This window comes from Rhinolophus hipposideros, assembly GCF_964194185.1.
Source record: "Rhinolophus hipposideros genome assembly, chromosome: 4".
In the NCBI taxonomy this organism is placed as follows: Eukaryota; Metazoa; Chordata; class Mammalia; order Chiroptera; family Rhinolophidae; genus Rhinolophus; species Rhinolophus hipposideros.
This window is the reverse complement of record NC_138050.1, coordinates 10137788-10155986: the sequence shown is the minus strand read 5'-3', so window position 1 is coordinate 10155986 and position 18199 is coordinate 10137788. Positions and strand designations below refer to the sequence as shown.

The following is an 18199-nucleotide window of genomic DNA, read 5'->3' as shown; positions in this document are numbered from 1 at the left end:
ACTGTTTAGTTTTTGGTGTTGTAATCTAGAACACCACAGTGATTTCTTAAATCCTATATATGTAAAAATTACTATCTATAAAGAACAGACTTGAGTGTGTCTGTACATAAGAGTGAAAAAGACACAAGTAAAGAAGGAACAGAAGTGGGGTTATTATTACCTCAGTATCCTACCTCTATTTTTGCTAATTCTTTACTAGGAAGGTAAATGAATAATGACTATTACATGTACAAGTCCAAAGGGCTGAGAATGATTTTTAACATTGTAGTCATTTTATCCTACTATAAGACAATTAAGTTTACTAGAAAGTAATCTTACATGGATTAAGTTTGAGGCAGAAAAATAAGAAGACTTATAAGGGAATAAAGGAGAAAAAAACACAGCAATTATTAATAACTTCTTAGCTAACCCTTAAATAAGGTAAATGATAAGAAAAAAAGGAGAAAGAAGAAAATAATGGACAAAGTAGTGGAAATAAATATGTAACTGAAAGTATGCTCAGACCACTGTACGAATCCTGTGCCTCTTGTCCCAAAGCTTTCTGATAAGTGGTGGTGGTGGTGGGGGGGCTTCTATGTCTCTAGGTAAGAACTAAGAGCAGGAAATTAACAAAACATGTGATAGGAAAATGTTTTAACCTTGATTTTTCTGGGATTACTAAAAGTCCTTCCTTGATCCTTTTATCTTTCTTTTAACTTTCACTATAAATATTTTCAAACATAAATGTTGAGAACAGTATAATAAACGTAATCACCCAGCTGCAACTAATACCACCATTCTATCTTGAACCCTTTTTATTACCTAATCAAATACTTATTTCCCCAATCCTAGCAAAGCTATCATGTTATAATGTTATTTTCCTTATTTTTATGCCAGAAAAAGGCATCAAAGAAAGTTAAGTGTTCCCCTAAAAAACATCTGGCTGAGCAGTATCAATTTAAATAACCACCAGGAGGAGCTCACCCAGTGTATCAAATGGGCCATTGAGATAGAATGCTTAAATCTGGTCTACACACTTCAAGTGCCATTAAGGCAATAATGAAAAAAACTCAATCCACTCAATCCCACCAATTTATTCCAGTCAATACCCAAGACTCACAAAACTTATAGAAATCAATATTTAGAATTACCTGACAATCTTGGAGTTATTAAGACAGATTATACAAGCTATCTTAACTCCAGCTTTTGAAAGTTCATCCTCCCAATTTCTTCATAAATCAAATACATTTTTGCAAATCATCACGTGCTTAGAATTATTTAAGGCCATAAGCCAGAAACAGAAACTGGAATCTACCAAGGTACCGTTTTATAAGGTATGTTACTTTTCAAAGTATATGATGTACTTTATATACTGAATTAATTTTTGTATACTACAAGAAAAATTCTCATTCAGTAATCTTCAGGAAAATTAAATATGTGAGAAATTATAAAAAGCTTTCTTTCTGACTTTTTTCAAGACAGATTTATATCCTTTACATGTTCCGAGGAAGGTGAAAGTGAAAAGTAGGTGGAGAGACAAAACTGCTACACAATTCCAAGGGCCAACATTAACATTACGTTCTAGATTTGTTCCAGAAGGAAGACAATGCAAACGGTGCCATCTCGAGTTGTACAACTCAACAGAACCGTGGAGAGAAAAAACTTACAATCAGTTCTATCAGTGAATCTATCAAGCTAAAACACATTTCTTCTGAAAATAAATACAAGATGGTCAATCAAGATGGTCAATACAGGATGGTAAATAAGTAGATTTGGGATGATAGTGAAAGGGCTCATTTCCTTGCAATTCTTCCCCTTTCTCAAAAAGGTAGATTTACATGGAATCTACCCCAGGGAAATCATGACAGGCACCTTTCACCAAATCACTGCCATTCATACTTGTTTTCAATTTTTAGGTCTTGATAGTAGTTCCTATCTTCCTGTTATTCAAATCAGTTTAATCTCCAAAAAGCTATGAGCAACTTCTCTGAATAACGAAAAGTTTTGTAAGTTTTATCTAATTACATTTAACTCTATTCTTAACATTAGAAAACTGTGTATCTTGCTAACCAAAATAAAAGCTGTTTTAGTTCCCAGGAATTTGAAAGAAGTAAATGAATAAACAAAGAAGATGAGTGTTAACCTTCTAGAAAACATTAACCAAGAATAATTTTAAGCAAATATATGGTGATGGAAAGAGAACTGACTGAGTGGTGAACACACAATGGGATTTATAGATGATGTAATACAGAATCGTACACCTGAAATCTGTAATTTTACTAACAAATGTCACCCCGATAAATAAATTTTAAAAAATAGAAAAAAAAGAATAATTTTAAGAAGGAGAAAGAAAACACATTAATGATTTAAACAACACAAAATTGAAAAGTTGTACTATTTGCCGAAATTTTGTTTCTAGCAGTCTTTAAAAGTTTCGCTAACCCACTGGACAACTAATTACAAGTGAGACTTACATTGGTAATATATGGTTCAATAGCTTGAGCTGTCCTCTTCAGTAAAGCCTTTGCCAAATCGTATGCTTGCTTGTTTAAGTTCTGAAAAACATAACCAATATCTATATTATACATCTCTATGACAAAATATTACCTGTATTCAAAAAACCACTCAAGTAAATGAATGAGAAATCTAAAACTCAATTAGAATAAGAGAGAAGGCAAAGCCACTTTTCTTATGACTAACTGGTCTACTAGATCATAAGATCTTTTCCAAGCAAGGGCAATTACATTCTCTTTTTACCTTGTTGATAACAAGGTAAACCACATAGAAAAGGTCAATAAATGTTTGTTAGATTCAAGAGGAGATACTCAGTCATTCCAAATCTAGTCCCAAAGTCAAATCAGCTTAACCGAGTACAAATACAGGCTATTTCACTCCAGGTCCAGAAGAATCAAAGCATCCTAAGGGGATGAACTGGGTTCTAGTGTGGGCACGAATTGGGGTGAAGGGGTCACAAGTGGGGGAAGACAAGAGTTTGGGGCAGCTACAGGAAAGCATGTTTATTCAAGCACATTGCAGAGAACAGGTAAGTCCAAGGATACAAGAAACATAACAAACAGTAAAGTATGCCAAGAAAAAAGGTGCAAGAAAAATATCTTAAGAAAATGTGTTTCTACATAGATCTTGATGATGACAGAAGGAATCAAGACCAAAGATCTAAAATGGAATCAATATTCTAGTTTATACATATTACAGAGAACAGGAATACTATATATATCTTGAAACTCACATTCAGCATGTTTTTAGAATAATATTGATGTTTGTATTGTATTATTTTAATCATTTCTAATGACTAGTATTTTACTATATAATATGCTATAGCTTACTTATTCTTAGTTCACAGGCATTAAATTACATGTCTTATACATGCCTTGTACATATAAGAGATAATTTTCTGTAAATTCTATCTTTGCCACTTTTCAAATGGGCTATTTTTTGTCTTGTTCTTATTTATTTGTAGAGTTTTTCCATCTCTAAAATTCTACACACTAAACCTTTGTCAATTACATGCACAACATACTTTAGTCTATAATTGTCTTTTCACAATGTTTAAGGTGCGCCAGAGAATACTTAAGTTTTTTATTTTAATGTAATCATAAGTATCAATTTTTGCCTATTTGGCATGTGCTTTACATCTTTCTTAAATTACCTTCCACATTGTGGTTAGGCTGTTTTATATTTTTCAAATAAAATTTTAAAGACTTGCTTTTCAGACTGAGATTTTTTTACCAGTAATTTATTTTCACGTATGGTGTGAAATAAGAATCTAATATTATTTTCCATATAGATATTCAATTGTCCTAAAATCATTTCTTAAATAATCCATTATTCCCTCCACTGACCTGTAATAGCGGCCCTCTCAAGTTTCTATATAACCACGCATCCATTTGTAAATTCTCTATTACTTCCACATGTCCCTTTGTCTATCACTGCCTGATTATAGTCAAAGTAACATATGGAAACAATGTCTTAACACCAAGTAGGGTAAGTCCTCACTTACTTATTCATCTTCAAAATTGTTTGGCTGTTATTGGCCACTTGCTCTTCAATGTGAATTTTACAATCAGTTTTTCAAACTACAGACACATGTGTATATACAAACACTTCCAGTTTCTATTTTGGATTATCTATTCACATGCAAGGAGTTGACATCAGTATGATGCTGAGTGTCCCATCCCATACACAGTAACAAATTGTGCAACACATTTAAGTCTTCTTTTATACTTTTCAGTCAACTAACAAAGATTTGGACTACTTAGAAATTTAACAAAAATGTGCATAAACTTTACGTTAAATTTCTAAGTAGTCCAAATCTTTGTTAAAGCTACAAATGAAAAAATTTTGAAATTATACTAACAGATTTTTATATATTGATCTTATATCTAGCAACCTTGCAGAATTTTCTTATTCTAGAAACTTATCTGTATATTGTTTTGTTTTCTGCAAAGGCATCGGCAAATAATTTCAGTTTTGTTGCATCTTTCTAGTCCTTTTATCTTTTATTTGTTTGTTTTGTTTTTGTTGACTACCTTAAGACCTCTAGTTAATGGTGATTAGAAACAGCATTCTTTTTTCCCCGAGAAGTGACATCTTTACAATGTTCCTAACTTCAAAGAGAATGCTTCAGCATTTCACCATTAAGTATGGTATCTCACATAGCCTATCAGTTTAAAGAAGTTCCTTTGTACTTCAAATCTGCTAAGAGTTTTAAAATATCATAAACTATATTGAATTTTATCAAATGGTCCTTTCCTACATCTATAAACTTTTTTCTCTTTCATCTGTTAATTTACAGAAATATCTATCGCTAACATTTTCTAATGTTAATCCATCCTTACATTCCTCAAATAAAACCAATTTTACTCATTATCAACTCATTATTTTATATCACTCTGGATACTGTCTACTATTATTTTATATTGGATTTCTGTTACTACATTTTAAATTACACTAGCCTGTGATTCTCCTTTCTTGTTTGACTATCTAGTTTCCCTAGGAAGGTCATAAACTCCTAAAGTGAACTGTGGAACGTTCCTTCTTTTTCTATAATCTGGAAAATTTTCCTGTATATTAGAATGATATGCCACTTACATGATTAATAGCAATCTCCTGGTGATGAGTTTAAGTTAGTTTGTGGTTGGTTTGAGTTTTGCTGCTGTTGCTGTTATTATTATTACTATTCTTGTTTGAAAAGAAGTATTTCTTATAGCATAGTTTTTAAAACCAATTAAATTCCTTTTATTGGCCAAAGGTTAAGATTTTCTCTTGAAACAAATTTGCAAGTTATACTTTCTAGAAATTTGCTAGGTCTAATTACAAATGTTAGCATAGAATATTGTTCATAGAACTGTCTTTTGAAAATTTTAGTGTTTCTTGCTCTCCATTTCATTTTAAAACTGTATATTGATAGCACCTCCCTTTTTCTGATTCAATTTGCCAAGGATGTGCCTATTTAATACACTTTTCAAATTATCAACACTGGGTTTTCGAGAAATGTGTTTTCTATTTCATTGATTTGTGTTATTTTCTTCCTTGTATACTTTGTACATTCTGATGATACTCATAACTTCTTGAATTGGACACTAAACTATAAAGTTAGATTAAATAAAAGAACATTTTAAGTTGCATCCCACAAGTTTTAATATGCACCATTTTAATTGCCATTATGATTTATACTTTTGACAGATTATGATTGCTACAAACTTGTTAGTCTTATATTTCACATCCTCAATATTCTTATAAACTGTTGGTCTGCTTGATTTATAATCACTGGGAAACATGTTAAAATCATCCACCAAATTGCGCATTTGTTTATTTTGCCTTAAAATTCTTTCAATTTATGCTTCACATGAGATAATCTGCCACCCATAGTAAATTTGAGCCATTTACATTTATTATAATTCTTCCATTTATTGTAATCCTTAAATTTTTAATATGAATACTTCATGTAAAGTTCAAAGTTAATCAATAGCTCTAAACTCTTGATCACCACCAGGATCATAACACTCATTAACTCCATTCAACCTTATATGTTATTTGTATCCAGTGGTTTAAGACCACTTTAATACTCCTTTAATTAATCGTTATTGCTACTGTTTTTGTTTTATATAATCTTCTTATTGAGAACATTTCTTTGTTCCACTATTTCTGTTATCTCACTTCTTTCAAATTCAACTTCCATCATTTTCAAGTACTCACACAGTTCTTTCAGGAAGGATCTATTGACAAATAAATATTTAATGTCTTAATTTCACTGAAATTGGCTGTGTGCGCGCGTGCACACACACACACACGTTTATTTTATCTTAGCATTGTGGAAATACAGTTCCATTATCTTCTGGTGTCTATCCTTGCGACTGAGGAGTCAGAAATCAGTTTAACCTTTATTCCCTGGTTAAGGGCTATGCCTTTTCCCTCTGGGTGCTTTATAGATTATTTGTTTTGGCATTTTACAATTTCTCCAGGAGGTGCCTGGACTGGGATTTATTTTTATTTATCTTGCTTACGACACTTTTGCTATCTAACCCGTAAATTCAAGCCTTTCACCAATTCTGGAACATATTAAACAAATTTCTATTTGAACATCTCTTCTCCACTCTCTACTTGGTGTTCTAAAATTACTACTAAATATATTGGATCTTTTCAATCTATCCTTCATGTCTTAGTATCTTTTATGTTTTCTTTATCTCACTGTGTCTGTATAATTTCCTCAGATCTATCTCCCAGTTCTCTAAATATCTTTTATAATCCAATAAAGATTTTAGTATCAATGACCACTATTCATTTCTTCTAACCTTCTTCTCTTTTCATATATCTAGCCATCATGTTTTTAACTCTTATTTTTATCTTTAATCCTTTTAAGCATATATTTTTTTAATCCTTTTAAGGATACTTATTTTATTATTTTTATCTAATAAATATATTACCTGAATTTTTAGGTCTAATCTTGCTATTTGTAGTGTCCGAGTTTCAGCACTGATGCACCATTAATCAGAGTTTGGAAATTTTGAATTATGAGGTTATTTTCACAGAAGCATTATGTGAATTCTGTGTAGCTGTCAACTTAGATTATATCTTGCCAGAAAGGTCTTAAGTTTGCACAGATCTTTATACTTGTGATTTCTGTGCCCCTCTCTTTAACCTTGACCCCTTATGAATCACAAAACCGTATTTCCATCTGCTTACTCGAAAGTTAGTCATTTTCAAAGAATAAAACAAACACAAACACACACTTATCCCTCTTAACATCACCCAGGCAAGAAACATGGTCAGCAACGTATCCTGTCTCCAAATTAGTAGAGAGTTCCCTTTTAATTTCACCCCTCTTCTCTGTCTGCACTATCATTGTCTTTTACTTAAGGCGGCAATTGGATGCAGCAATTCCCAACATATGAAGTTATATAATAGCATCTAAGTAACTAGTAACTCACTCCTTGAAACTTGTCTTATACAACATTCAGTTATCACAGATATTTTCACATGAACTAAATCTATTCTTTTCATTTAATTAGTGATGACAAATAAGTGTATTGTGTTTATTAAACTAAACACAATTCATATTTATTAATATTAATCAATAAAACAAATTCTCCAAAACTAAGGTTAAAGCAAAGTAAGTTGTATTTACAACAGAAGCACAAATTCTGGACCTTAACATTAACAGGATTTAGACATATTTCAGTATATACTGCTACTTACTTTATGGGCAGGTACCAGATTTACCAAAACTGTATCCAAAAGCTCCTGAGATACTGTATCACCTTCACAAATAATAGAACTCATGAGGTCTACCATGTGCATATGAACTTTCTGATTGTGGCCATTGCTGAAATTCAAAATGAATTATTTTATTTAAAGTGTAACTGAAAAATGTACAGGATTTAATCATAACATGGTACTGACAAAAATTACACTTTGTAAAAAATGATACTAAAATATTAATTAAATCAAATTCTGTGTGTTCATTTAAAGCTTCCCTCTCTTTCAAATCTTACAGTAGTATCCAAAATCTTACATTTCCTTCATTACTTTTCCCCAATTTTAAACAGTCTCACAATCAAAATTAACTCGAATGCAACTTTAATTTTATTTTAAATTCAGAAAGTCAAATTGCTTTGCTGAAGTTAACTCTAGTAGATAATTTTAAAGAATACACAATTATTCACACGAATTAAGGAGTCAGCAATATATAATTTAAATAGAAGACAAAAATAATATAACCCCCAAAATAGTTTTACATTGGTTATAGATTCTTAATGCCACTCACGTGTATTCCTTACATTACAAAACTAAGTTCTATTCATTTTTAAAAATCTATAAAAATATTAATGAGTTTTTAAATTTCAACCTAACCTTCTAATATTCATCACAACAGCTTATGAAAAGTCATCTGTAAGTTAAAAATCTTTTATATTTAAAAAGTTACATTCCTAGAAAAATAAACTTACTTTATAACTGAAAATAACGTTCTGTATAGTTGTGTAAAAATTTCATTGCTATCTTCCAACTCAAAGCATATGTTATATGACTTGACCCAAGCAATGTTCTAAAAATAAGAGGTAAAAAGGTGAAAGGTAAACACTTTAATTAGTAAAAATATACAAGAACAGAAAAGTTTAAAATGTTATCTGAGGATATAATACACTGCTTACCTCAAGTAAATAAAAATACCTATTGAATTGTGGGCTCTTTGTATCCTCTAGCCCTTTCAACTGCCTTGTTATAAACATAAATATATCCTTTAAAAAAAAAAGATAATATTATTTAGATTAAGAATAGGAAATAAAAATATCCACTAAACTCCTAAAGCTGATTCAGCACTCTTGTGCATCTATCATGATAAATGTAAAAAAAGAAAAAAAAAAAAAAAACAGAGGAAAAAACTAGGCTGAAATTTTTAAAAAGTACATGATCCCTCAGGGATGATGTAGATGCCTGATCACTGCACTGTACACCTGAAGCTGAAGCTGAACAATAATGAATGCCAACTATAATTTTATATTTACGTATGTATATATACATATATATATGTATGTATATACTTACAAGAAGCGGAGTACAGCATTAGGAATAGAGACAGTGGAAATGTAATGGCTCTGTGCGATGTCAGAGGGATAGTGGATGGGGGAGAGGGGTTCACACAGTGTGAGGGATATAAATGATAAACGTCTAAGTATTACTTTGTCTTGTACACCTGAAACTAATAAAAAAAAGTACATGATCATATGAAAACACCAATTATCTTATTACCCTTTATAGGAAAACAGTAAATCATTTACCATGATCTTAAAGTACAGAAAGAAAAATTTTACCTTACAGCAAGTTAAGAAAATAAACCTAAGCACTGAGTAAAGTAAAATTTATGCTATTATCAGAATAAAAAAGGTAGCAATGACTGCAAGTTGATAGAGTTTGCTGAAACAGCACTATACATGATAATTATATAGCAAGAACAGTTTAGGAAACCTAAAATTCCAAAACAAAATCACCAAGTGAAAAGAATAAAGTGCAGAAGCTTAGAAATTTAAACAAGACCCTTAGAAGTGAACTTGTCAGTCTACTTATCTACTCATTAAACTTCTTTTTCCCCACCGTTTCTCAATCTATCCCCAACCCGTTTGTACCTGGATAGAGATAGAGTTAATGTCACTGAGTCAAACTTTTCTGGAGATGATGTTTTGGAAAAGTCTGGAAAAGGTTAAAATTATGAAAGCTAATTCTGCAAAGGACACATGCTAATACAAGGAGAAAAAAATGTTTCCCTTATCAGAAAAATGATCAACAAGCATATTTTTAAAAGGGAAGAAATGTAATATGCAGATGACTAAGCAGGTTTTCAAGAAAAATACTATCAAAAGTACATCCTTCAAAAACAGTTACTTTGATAGTAATACTTTAAAAAGTATGTCCTGCATGAATGAACCCTTCTGGTTTGACTGAGAGAACTAAGGGCCATGTTGATTCTACCTGGAGATGGAAAGACAACAATCACTCATTTATAATCTCTCCAACAATAACGGACCTAAACCTGAAGTCAGGTGTATGAAAAGGGTTTTCTGAGGACAACAGGAAGCTGACAATGGAAAGGTGAATTAAAGTGTCACAATTTTCTTTTATTACTATTGTAGACAAAGAAAAATATGACCTTGATGCTAATCAAAAGAGTGAAAACTATTCCATAAATATTTAGAAAACACCCCAATAAAATACTACCCCAATAAAATAAAAAGGACATTTAAAATTAAGGACCAAAAAAATTGACCAGAAAGACATTTTGAATTTTTCAGCTGTGAAATAATTCAAAAAAAGATTCCAGTTTAATCTCAGCTCTGCAATATTCCTCTCATAAATATTGCCTTCCTGTTACAAACAGAACAGATCTGTAGTTGCTTTTCCGGAGGACCTTTAATTACCCCCAAAGCCTTGAGACAGGTCACTGATTATGCAAACTGAGAAATTCACAAGTAGAAAAAGTCGTGTAGCAGCCCTCTTAAGTTAGACTTGCCTCTTCAGGAGAAGCCAACAAGACCACTGAGGAAGAGCTACAGCTCCCAGTCAACCAAATACAACCACTCCTTAAACCAATGAAGTGCCTCCAAATTAGAGGGTCACAGTTAGAAATCAGATACATACACCTGGGAATACACACCTCCACAGGTGTGTATCTTACTTCAAGTCTCACAGGTTATCTACTTTCAGTCTCTAACCATTCTCAACTCTTACCATTCAGTTACATTTTTAGATGACAAATATTGCCCCCTATCGCTCCCATGAGATTCTTTTACCAATCAAAACATGAAACAAGCAGGCCCAAACCGGTTTGGGCATTCCATACTGAAATTTTGGCAGATTTGATCAAATGAGCAGGTTTCTCACTCCAATTATCAAGGAGCAACTCCATGAGCTCAAGAACCAAATCTGGGCTGTTTTTCACCACTGTATACCCAGTTCCTGGTACATAATTAACATCAATATTTGTTAAATAAAATAAACCTAAATTGTCTTCCAATTTTTCACACTGAGTATTAATAATCTTCCTATGGACTCATTCTCTAACCCACAGTTTCCACAATTATCTTTTACTGTTGTTGGTTTTTCTAATTTTCTTCTTACTCTGCCTTATTCCATATACTTTTGCACAGCTCTAATTATTTTGTGCTTTCTACCAGCTAGTTTAATCATGCAATTCCACTTCTTTTCTCATCTTTTAAAGATTTTTCCATTCATATGGCTTTACTTACAACTACTGTAACCAAGGTGTCTTTTCCACCTTCTCATTAAAATTTTGTTCATTTTATTTTCTTCAAAACAATCCACATGATACCTCCCATTAAATGAATTAAGATTCATATAAATTCAGGTCTACACTAAATACTGTCTTTTAAATAATGAACATGGTCTTAAATATGACAAAATTTCGTGTAGAAAAGGAAGCGTACCCCAAGTAAGGAAAAGGAAGAGTACCCCAAGTGACACTGAAATAGAGCTGACGACATAAAAAGTAGAGAACATACTGTATTTATCTACTTCTTATCCTGAAGATCAGAAAATGTTTTATAAAAGTAAGTACTAAACTGGGGATAGGGCTGTGGGGAGGAAGTAAGTTCTAAAGAAAACAGAGGTTTAACAAAGAATCCAAAGAAATTATCTAAATACTTTAACTCCCACTTTAGCTAGAAAAATAAAGTATCAGTTAATCTTGGCAGTTCTTTAAATCAGTACTTGCCTTTAGTTTATCAGGGGATGTGTAAGGAGCTTCAGGAGCATAAATCCTGAAAATATCAGCAAGGCAGCAGGCTACCAGTAAGCGAACATCTTTATCGGGATGCTTGAGGAAAAAATCTGAAGCAAGATGTAAAGCTAGGTTTAAATAAAGCTCCTTTTCTTCTTCAGAGTCCTGGTCCATATCCATAAAAGTTTTCACAACCATCTATACAAAAACAAAACATTTATCAAGTAATCAAATCCCCCATGTAGAAACAGTCGTTTGAAATAAAAGCCATATTAATTGCAATGGTTAGCTTCCAATAAATATACTTTCATTTTCCCCCTGAAAGTGTCTGAGAAAAAGATCCTTCTAAACTTTAGGGTAAATAACTTTTCTTTCAATGACTAAGTAAAATACTTTCCATACCCTCATCATACCTGCTAACCAGATTTTAAAAGTTTAAACCTAGACTTCATAGTGCTTCTGTTCTCACTGTTACAACTGGACTAAAGGAGTATGTCCTTCTTAAAAATAGCATCCTTTAAAAAAATTATACAGTTAATCTTTTTATTTTGAGAAAAAGTATACCCCTAAAGAAAAACCTAGGATGACAATTTATTTTTCCATCTGAGCCATAAATCACTCCCAATACATGGACTATTAAGCTAAAAAAGAAAATATAAACAGATTCAAGAAAGGATGACGAGGATGCGTCCCTAAACGTTAAAAAGCTATCATGAAAAAACTCCCATAGCATCCAACAAGACCTTTCTTGTGCCACAGGAAGAGAGAATGTGATGTACACAGTTCCTTAGTAAGCCTCAATGGCATGTACAGAACGAGCAGAAGGAAACTACAGCAAATGGTCCCTTTTTCAAAAACATTAACATAAAAGAAGTGGGATGAAAACACAAACGGTAAGGAACAATACAGTTTGAATTCTGTGAGGGGCTTTCTCTAATTTCAGTATTAGCAGTCAGTCTATACTACTCCCACTTGAAATGACACTTGAAACTGCGGAACTTGACTGACAGGAACAGACACTGAAACCCAGCTCTAATGGAAAGGTGACCGTCTGGCCTCCACTAGGCGGTGCTGCAAATACTAATCAATGACAACAGCGGGCCAGGCAGTTCCCGGGTCCAGGCCTCGGTCCTGGAGACATACTGCAAGGATTTCCACTCTGCTGAAGAGTGATAAACTGTCCCGTGTCTTACCGGACTCTCAGAGAAGCCGTAGGAAACAATGTTCCTCATGGAGCAGACCCTCATTCTGTAATGTCGGATGCCAGAACCAAGAGTAAACGAATCCTTCCAGGCTAGCACTACACTTACTTAATATCCAGGACTATGCTCCTAAATTTTAAATTGTACTACTTTTAAGATATATGCATTGATGGCCTATTGTATTATGACAAGAGATGAAGAAAGTAAAAGACCTATATGCAGAGAACTGTTTCTTTGAATAAAATGTTATAGGAAACTCTAGAAATTATATAAACAAAGATACCTGACATAATAACAAATTTATATAACTTACATCTGTAGTTGTACATGTAAAAAATTACTATCACCCCACACTATGTCCTTTTGATATTTTATCTAAGAAGGTTGCTAAAATAGTGGGAAGTGTAAATTAGGAAAATCTACAAAATAACAAACGCATACTACAAACACTGAATGCGAGCAGTGTGAAAATCATCCCAAGACTAACAAACAACAAAGTTCACCCAAAGTCTAGAAAAGAGGCATTCCTCACCACCACCTACAACTTAAATGGTGCTATAGATCTCATTAGTAACTCATATGAGTTCTCTAAACTAACAAAAGATGTCTGAGAAAATAACATCTCTAAAAGATACTTAAATGCTAATCAGCTCATAAGTGTAGTCTCTGTGCTAACATTAGTTTTTTAGCAAACAATAAAGATGTTTGTTTACCTATCATTGCTGAAATATAAACAAATCAGAGGAAATAAATGTATTCATTTCTCTAAAAATTCAGACAGTCAAGAAAACGCAGATACACGGAAAATAAAAAATGTCATATACAGAAAGGAATAAAATACAAGTTCCCACTAGATAAAATATCTACATATTGGTAAATTTAATGTACTCAAAGATATTTTCCTTTGAATAATAAACATCTGACATTTGGCATCTTAATACTTTATGCATAAAAGTATAATACTAACACTACATGAAATTTATAGTAGTATCAGGGTCCTTTTCTTCTAATAAAAATAAACCATGCAGCAATAGCTATAAAGTAAGTACTTTGCTTTAAAATTTCCTGGGCCTTCAATGATTAATGAAGGCCAGTTTTCCAGTCTTGAAATACTAGTAAATAATAATATATCAAACAAAAAAAAGTGACTAGGTAGATACAACCTAGAAGGGGAAAAAAATATAAATAAGAACATCTGAACTAATTGATAAATTAGTTTAACATTCACTTAGGCCACTTTTTTCCTTTGACCATCTTAACAATCACAGAGACCATCACTGCTCTGAAGGAAAAGTGAAATATTATTCAAACACATACACAGGGTGCCAAAAAAATGTATACACATTTTAAGAAAGGAAAACTGTATTAAAACTGTAATACTTAATATATACCGATAACAGAGATGAATACAAGTCACGTTTGACTTCTGCAATTACAAGAGGTGGTCAGAGTAGTTACCATCAGCGTCCAGACACTTCTGATTACGGTCAACGACTGCTTGAGCAACACTGACCAAAGTGTCCACTTGTAAACATTTTTTGGTTCCCCCGGAATAAAGAGACTCTAGCCATAGAGTGACTGCCTCATCTATGGAAGTTCACATTCAATCTTCACTGTTGCATGTCAGAAGAGAAGCTAAAAGTAAAGCTTTTTAACCCACCCTCAAAATAACTTAAGAGAAAGTAAAATACAGCCTGAGTACTCAGTACAAAAACTTAAAACTGCCTTTCTCAAATAAAAATAGTTGTTTTATGAAATAAATGAGATACAAGAGAAAGGAGACAACTTTCTACAGACAGAAACGAATATAAGAGTATTATGGATTTGTTCTTTGTACCTAAGTATAGGAGGCTCTAGGAAACCTAAGCTTCACCTTTCCAATATATCTCCCATTAACAGTAGCTAAGGCAACTCTACAAGTCATTATCAACTCCACTCTCAGAGAACATTTCCCTGCCGTTCTCTGCTTTGACTTGCTTTTTCAAACTACACAAGATATAACCCTATGTGATTTCCACAGGTGACCCCCCCCAACCACAAACAGATGCCCCAAAATATTAACATAACTCACCTTTAACCGTCTCACCATCTCCTCTTTAGATATTTTATCTGAGATTTCCTTGACACCAGGAGGATAAGTAATTTTTCCATCATTGGTCCTTGTCTTTGAATGAGCCATGATGGAAATATTTTTACCCCTAAAACGAGAAAACTATTAGACGCAAACCAAAAAAATAGGTATAAACAACATTCATAATAAACATGAAAAATAACCTGCACCCCCCAATAGTTTATAACTACCTCCTAATTTATAGTAATTCACTTATCTAATGAATGAAAATCACTTTACTGAACATTCCCCAAATTTAAAATTTTTATTTTCATTTCCATTAGTAGCAAAGTAATTTATTTGCACTAATCTCCTTCCAACTACAAAAACATTAATGATAGAAAAAAATATCCAAAAAAAGCACTTTTCCCCCCTTCTTCTGCCTCCCCCACCCTCCGCTCCGGTTCAAGCTGTTGTTTCTCAGTCTAGTTGTGTAGGACACAGCTCCCTGGCCCATGCTGGTATTAAGAGCCTTGAGCTCACCCCCCCCCGTGCCCCCCCCACCCTGAGGCAGTCGGGTCACCGGTTGTCGGTTGGCTGCTCACAGCAGCTCATGATGGCTGCTGGCCACTCACGCTGGCCACCAGCCGCTCCTCGCAGCACACAGCAGCCCATGGCAGCTCACAACAGCCCAGCTCCAGGGAGAGCCGTTGTCCACAATCTTAGATGTAGAGGGCGCAGCTCACTGGCCCATGTGGGAATCAAACCGACAACCTTGGCGTTAGGAGCACGGCACTCCAACCACCTGAGCCACCGGGCCGGCCCAAAAAGCGTATTTTTAAAGCAGTACAAAAGAGAAGGCAGGAACCCAGAGAAGTAAATGGAGCACTGGAGCATTACATCCATTTATGCCCTGAGGGCACTTGCCAACCCTGACAAACCTAGAGTTTGGTTTTGGTGGCCTTATGGGACAAACGGAACAAAGCTAAATTTGAACCTGTCAAGGTGGAATGTCAATAACAGACCTTCCTGAGATTAATGTGGAACACTATACTACCACCAAAAAGATAACACCTGCAAGGGAGTAAACCAGCAATCAAAATGTACCCAATGCCCCCATCACCACCCACAGGGGACAGCAGAGCAAAATAATAATCGATACAAGGGAGAAACAGCTATCAGGTTGGTGCAAAAGTACTTGTGGTTTTTGCAATGTTGAAATTTGCCATTTGATATTGGAATACATTCTTAAATAAATGTGGTTATGTGATACATCATTTTAATGCACATTTCTCGCTTTATGTTTTTTGCTAATGACTCATTACTTGCTGTTTAGACTATGGAAATGATGTCAGACAGAAAGCAAATTCGAGCAATTCTCTTATTCGTGTTCAAAATGGGTCATAAAGCAATGGAGGCAGGTTGCAACATCAACGCATTTGGCCCAGGAACTGCTAACGAACGTATAGTGCAGTGGTGGTTCAAGAAGTTTTGTGAAGGAAACGAGAGCCTTGAAGACGAGGAGCGCAGTGGCCGACCATCACAAGTTGACAACAACCAACTGAGAGCAACCATCGAAGCTGATCCTCTTACAACTACGCGAGAAGTTGCCGAAGAACTCAATGTCGACCATTCTACTACAGTCACTTAGCATTTGAAGCAAATTGGAAAAGTGAAAAACCTCGGTAAGTAGGTGCTTCATGAGCTCAAAAATCAAAAATATCATCATTTTGAAGTGTTGTCTTCTCTTATTCTACACAACGAACCATTTCGCAATTGGACTGTGACGTGCGATGATGAAAAGTGGATTTTATAGGACAACCAGTGACGACCAGCTCAGTGGTTGGACCAGGAAGATGCTGCAAAGCACTTCCCAAAGCCAAACTTGCACCAAAAAGAGGTTAAGGTCACTTTGGTGTCTGCTGCCAGTCTGATCCACTACAGCTTTCTGAATCCTGGCAAAACCACTGCATCTGAGAGGTATGATCAGCACATTGATGAGAGGCACGCAAACTGCAATGCCTGCAGCCGGCTTTGGTCAACAGAAAGGGCCCAGTTCTTCTCCATGACAACACTACCGCACGTCGCACAACCAACGCTTCAAACGTTGAAAGAATTGGGCTACGGAGTTTTGCCTCATCTGCCACATTCACCTTACGTCTCTCCAACCGATACCACTTCAAGCATCTTGACAACTTTTTGTAGGGAAAAACGCTTCCACAACCAGCACAATGCAGAAAATGTTTTCCAAGAGTTCGCTGAATCCCGAAGCATGGATTTTTACGCTACAGGAATAAACAAACTTAAAGCCGCAATTACTTTTGCACCAACCTAATACATAGTTAGCTTTGGCCATGGGCCAGCACATTTACTGCAGTCCACGTTACCCAAGTAGTCCAGAGAATCTCAACACATGAACTCAGTAACCGCCGACTGGTAGTATCCCCAACCACCTAATACCAATAATTTCAAGCCCTGCCTACAGGAGGGGACCGTCACTGCATGCCTCAAAGAATCCCCACTATGATGGTTCTAGGACAATGAGCATTATCAAGTCAAAAATTACCAAGTGCCTAAGGGAACAAGTTACTATGAGCAAAAACCACCAGAACCAGACCCTAAAAACAGACCCACAAAGACTTCAGATGCTATAATTATCAAACAGATTACAAAAATACTATATTTATAATTTTAAAGAAATAAAACACAAGTCTAAATTATCTACAAGGAATAAAAAGAGTAAACTAAGAGATTTGAACAAAAAGTAAAACTTCTGAAAATGGACAAACTAAAATATAAAACTTAAAAAATTAATTTATTATTAGCGTATTTAAAAAGCTATTAAAATTAGCGAACTGGAAGAGTGGTCAGAAGAAATTGTCCAAAAATAGAGAACAGAGAAACACAAAAACACAAGGTACAGAAAAAGGATAGGTTTAACTTTAATGATTCATGGGATCACTAGAAGTAAAGAAATGAGGCAGAGGCTGCTGTCTGAGGTGAATATCATAAAATACCAATCCAGAAATTCAAGAAGCCAAACAGAAATAATTCAAAATAATAATAATTCCAGAGAACAAACACCTTAAAGCAGAAATATTACCTCACCAGGGACAGTATTTGAACTAATAGGTGACTTCTCAAATCGACAATATTAACACAGCAAAATGTCATCCTCACTGTGGGAAAAGAATATAATTGCAAAGCTCAAGTTTACAT

At 34.1% G+C, this 18199-nt stretch overlaps 1 protein-coding gene across 6 annotated transcripts in view; it reads right to left on the bottom strand.

The window, feature by feature from the left end:
- PDS5B (PDS5 cohesin associated factor B) overlaps positions 1 to 18199 on the bottom strand; it is a 160947-nt gene that overhangs the window by 95874 nt on the left and 46874 nt on the right. For all 6 annotated transcript variants that reach the window (XM_081046588.1, XM_081046583.1, XM_081046584.1 and 3 more), the window contains exons 2-7: positions 15002 to 15128; positions 11723 to 11926; positions 8649 to 8735; positions 8445 to 8542; positions 7696 to 7822; positions 2454 to 2534 (exon numbers count right to left, since the gene is read on the bottom strand). In XM_081046588.1, coding sequence (XP_080902714.1) covers positions 2454 to 2534; positions 7696 to 7822; positions 8445 to 8542; positions 8649 to 8735; positions 11723 to 11926; positions 15002 to 15109 — 705 coding nt within the window. In that variant the 5' untranslated portion in view covers positions 15110 to 15128. The remainder of the gene's footprint in view (positions 1 to 2453; positions 2535 to 7695; positions 7823 to 8444; positions 8543 to 8648; positions 8736 to 11722; positions 11927 to 15001; positions 15129 to 18199) is intronic.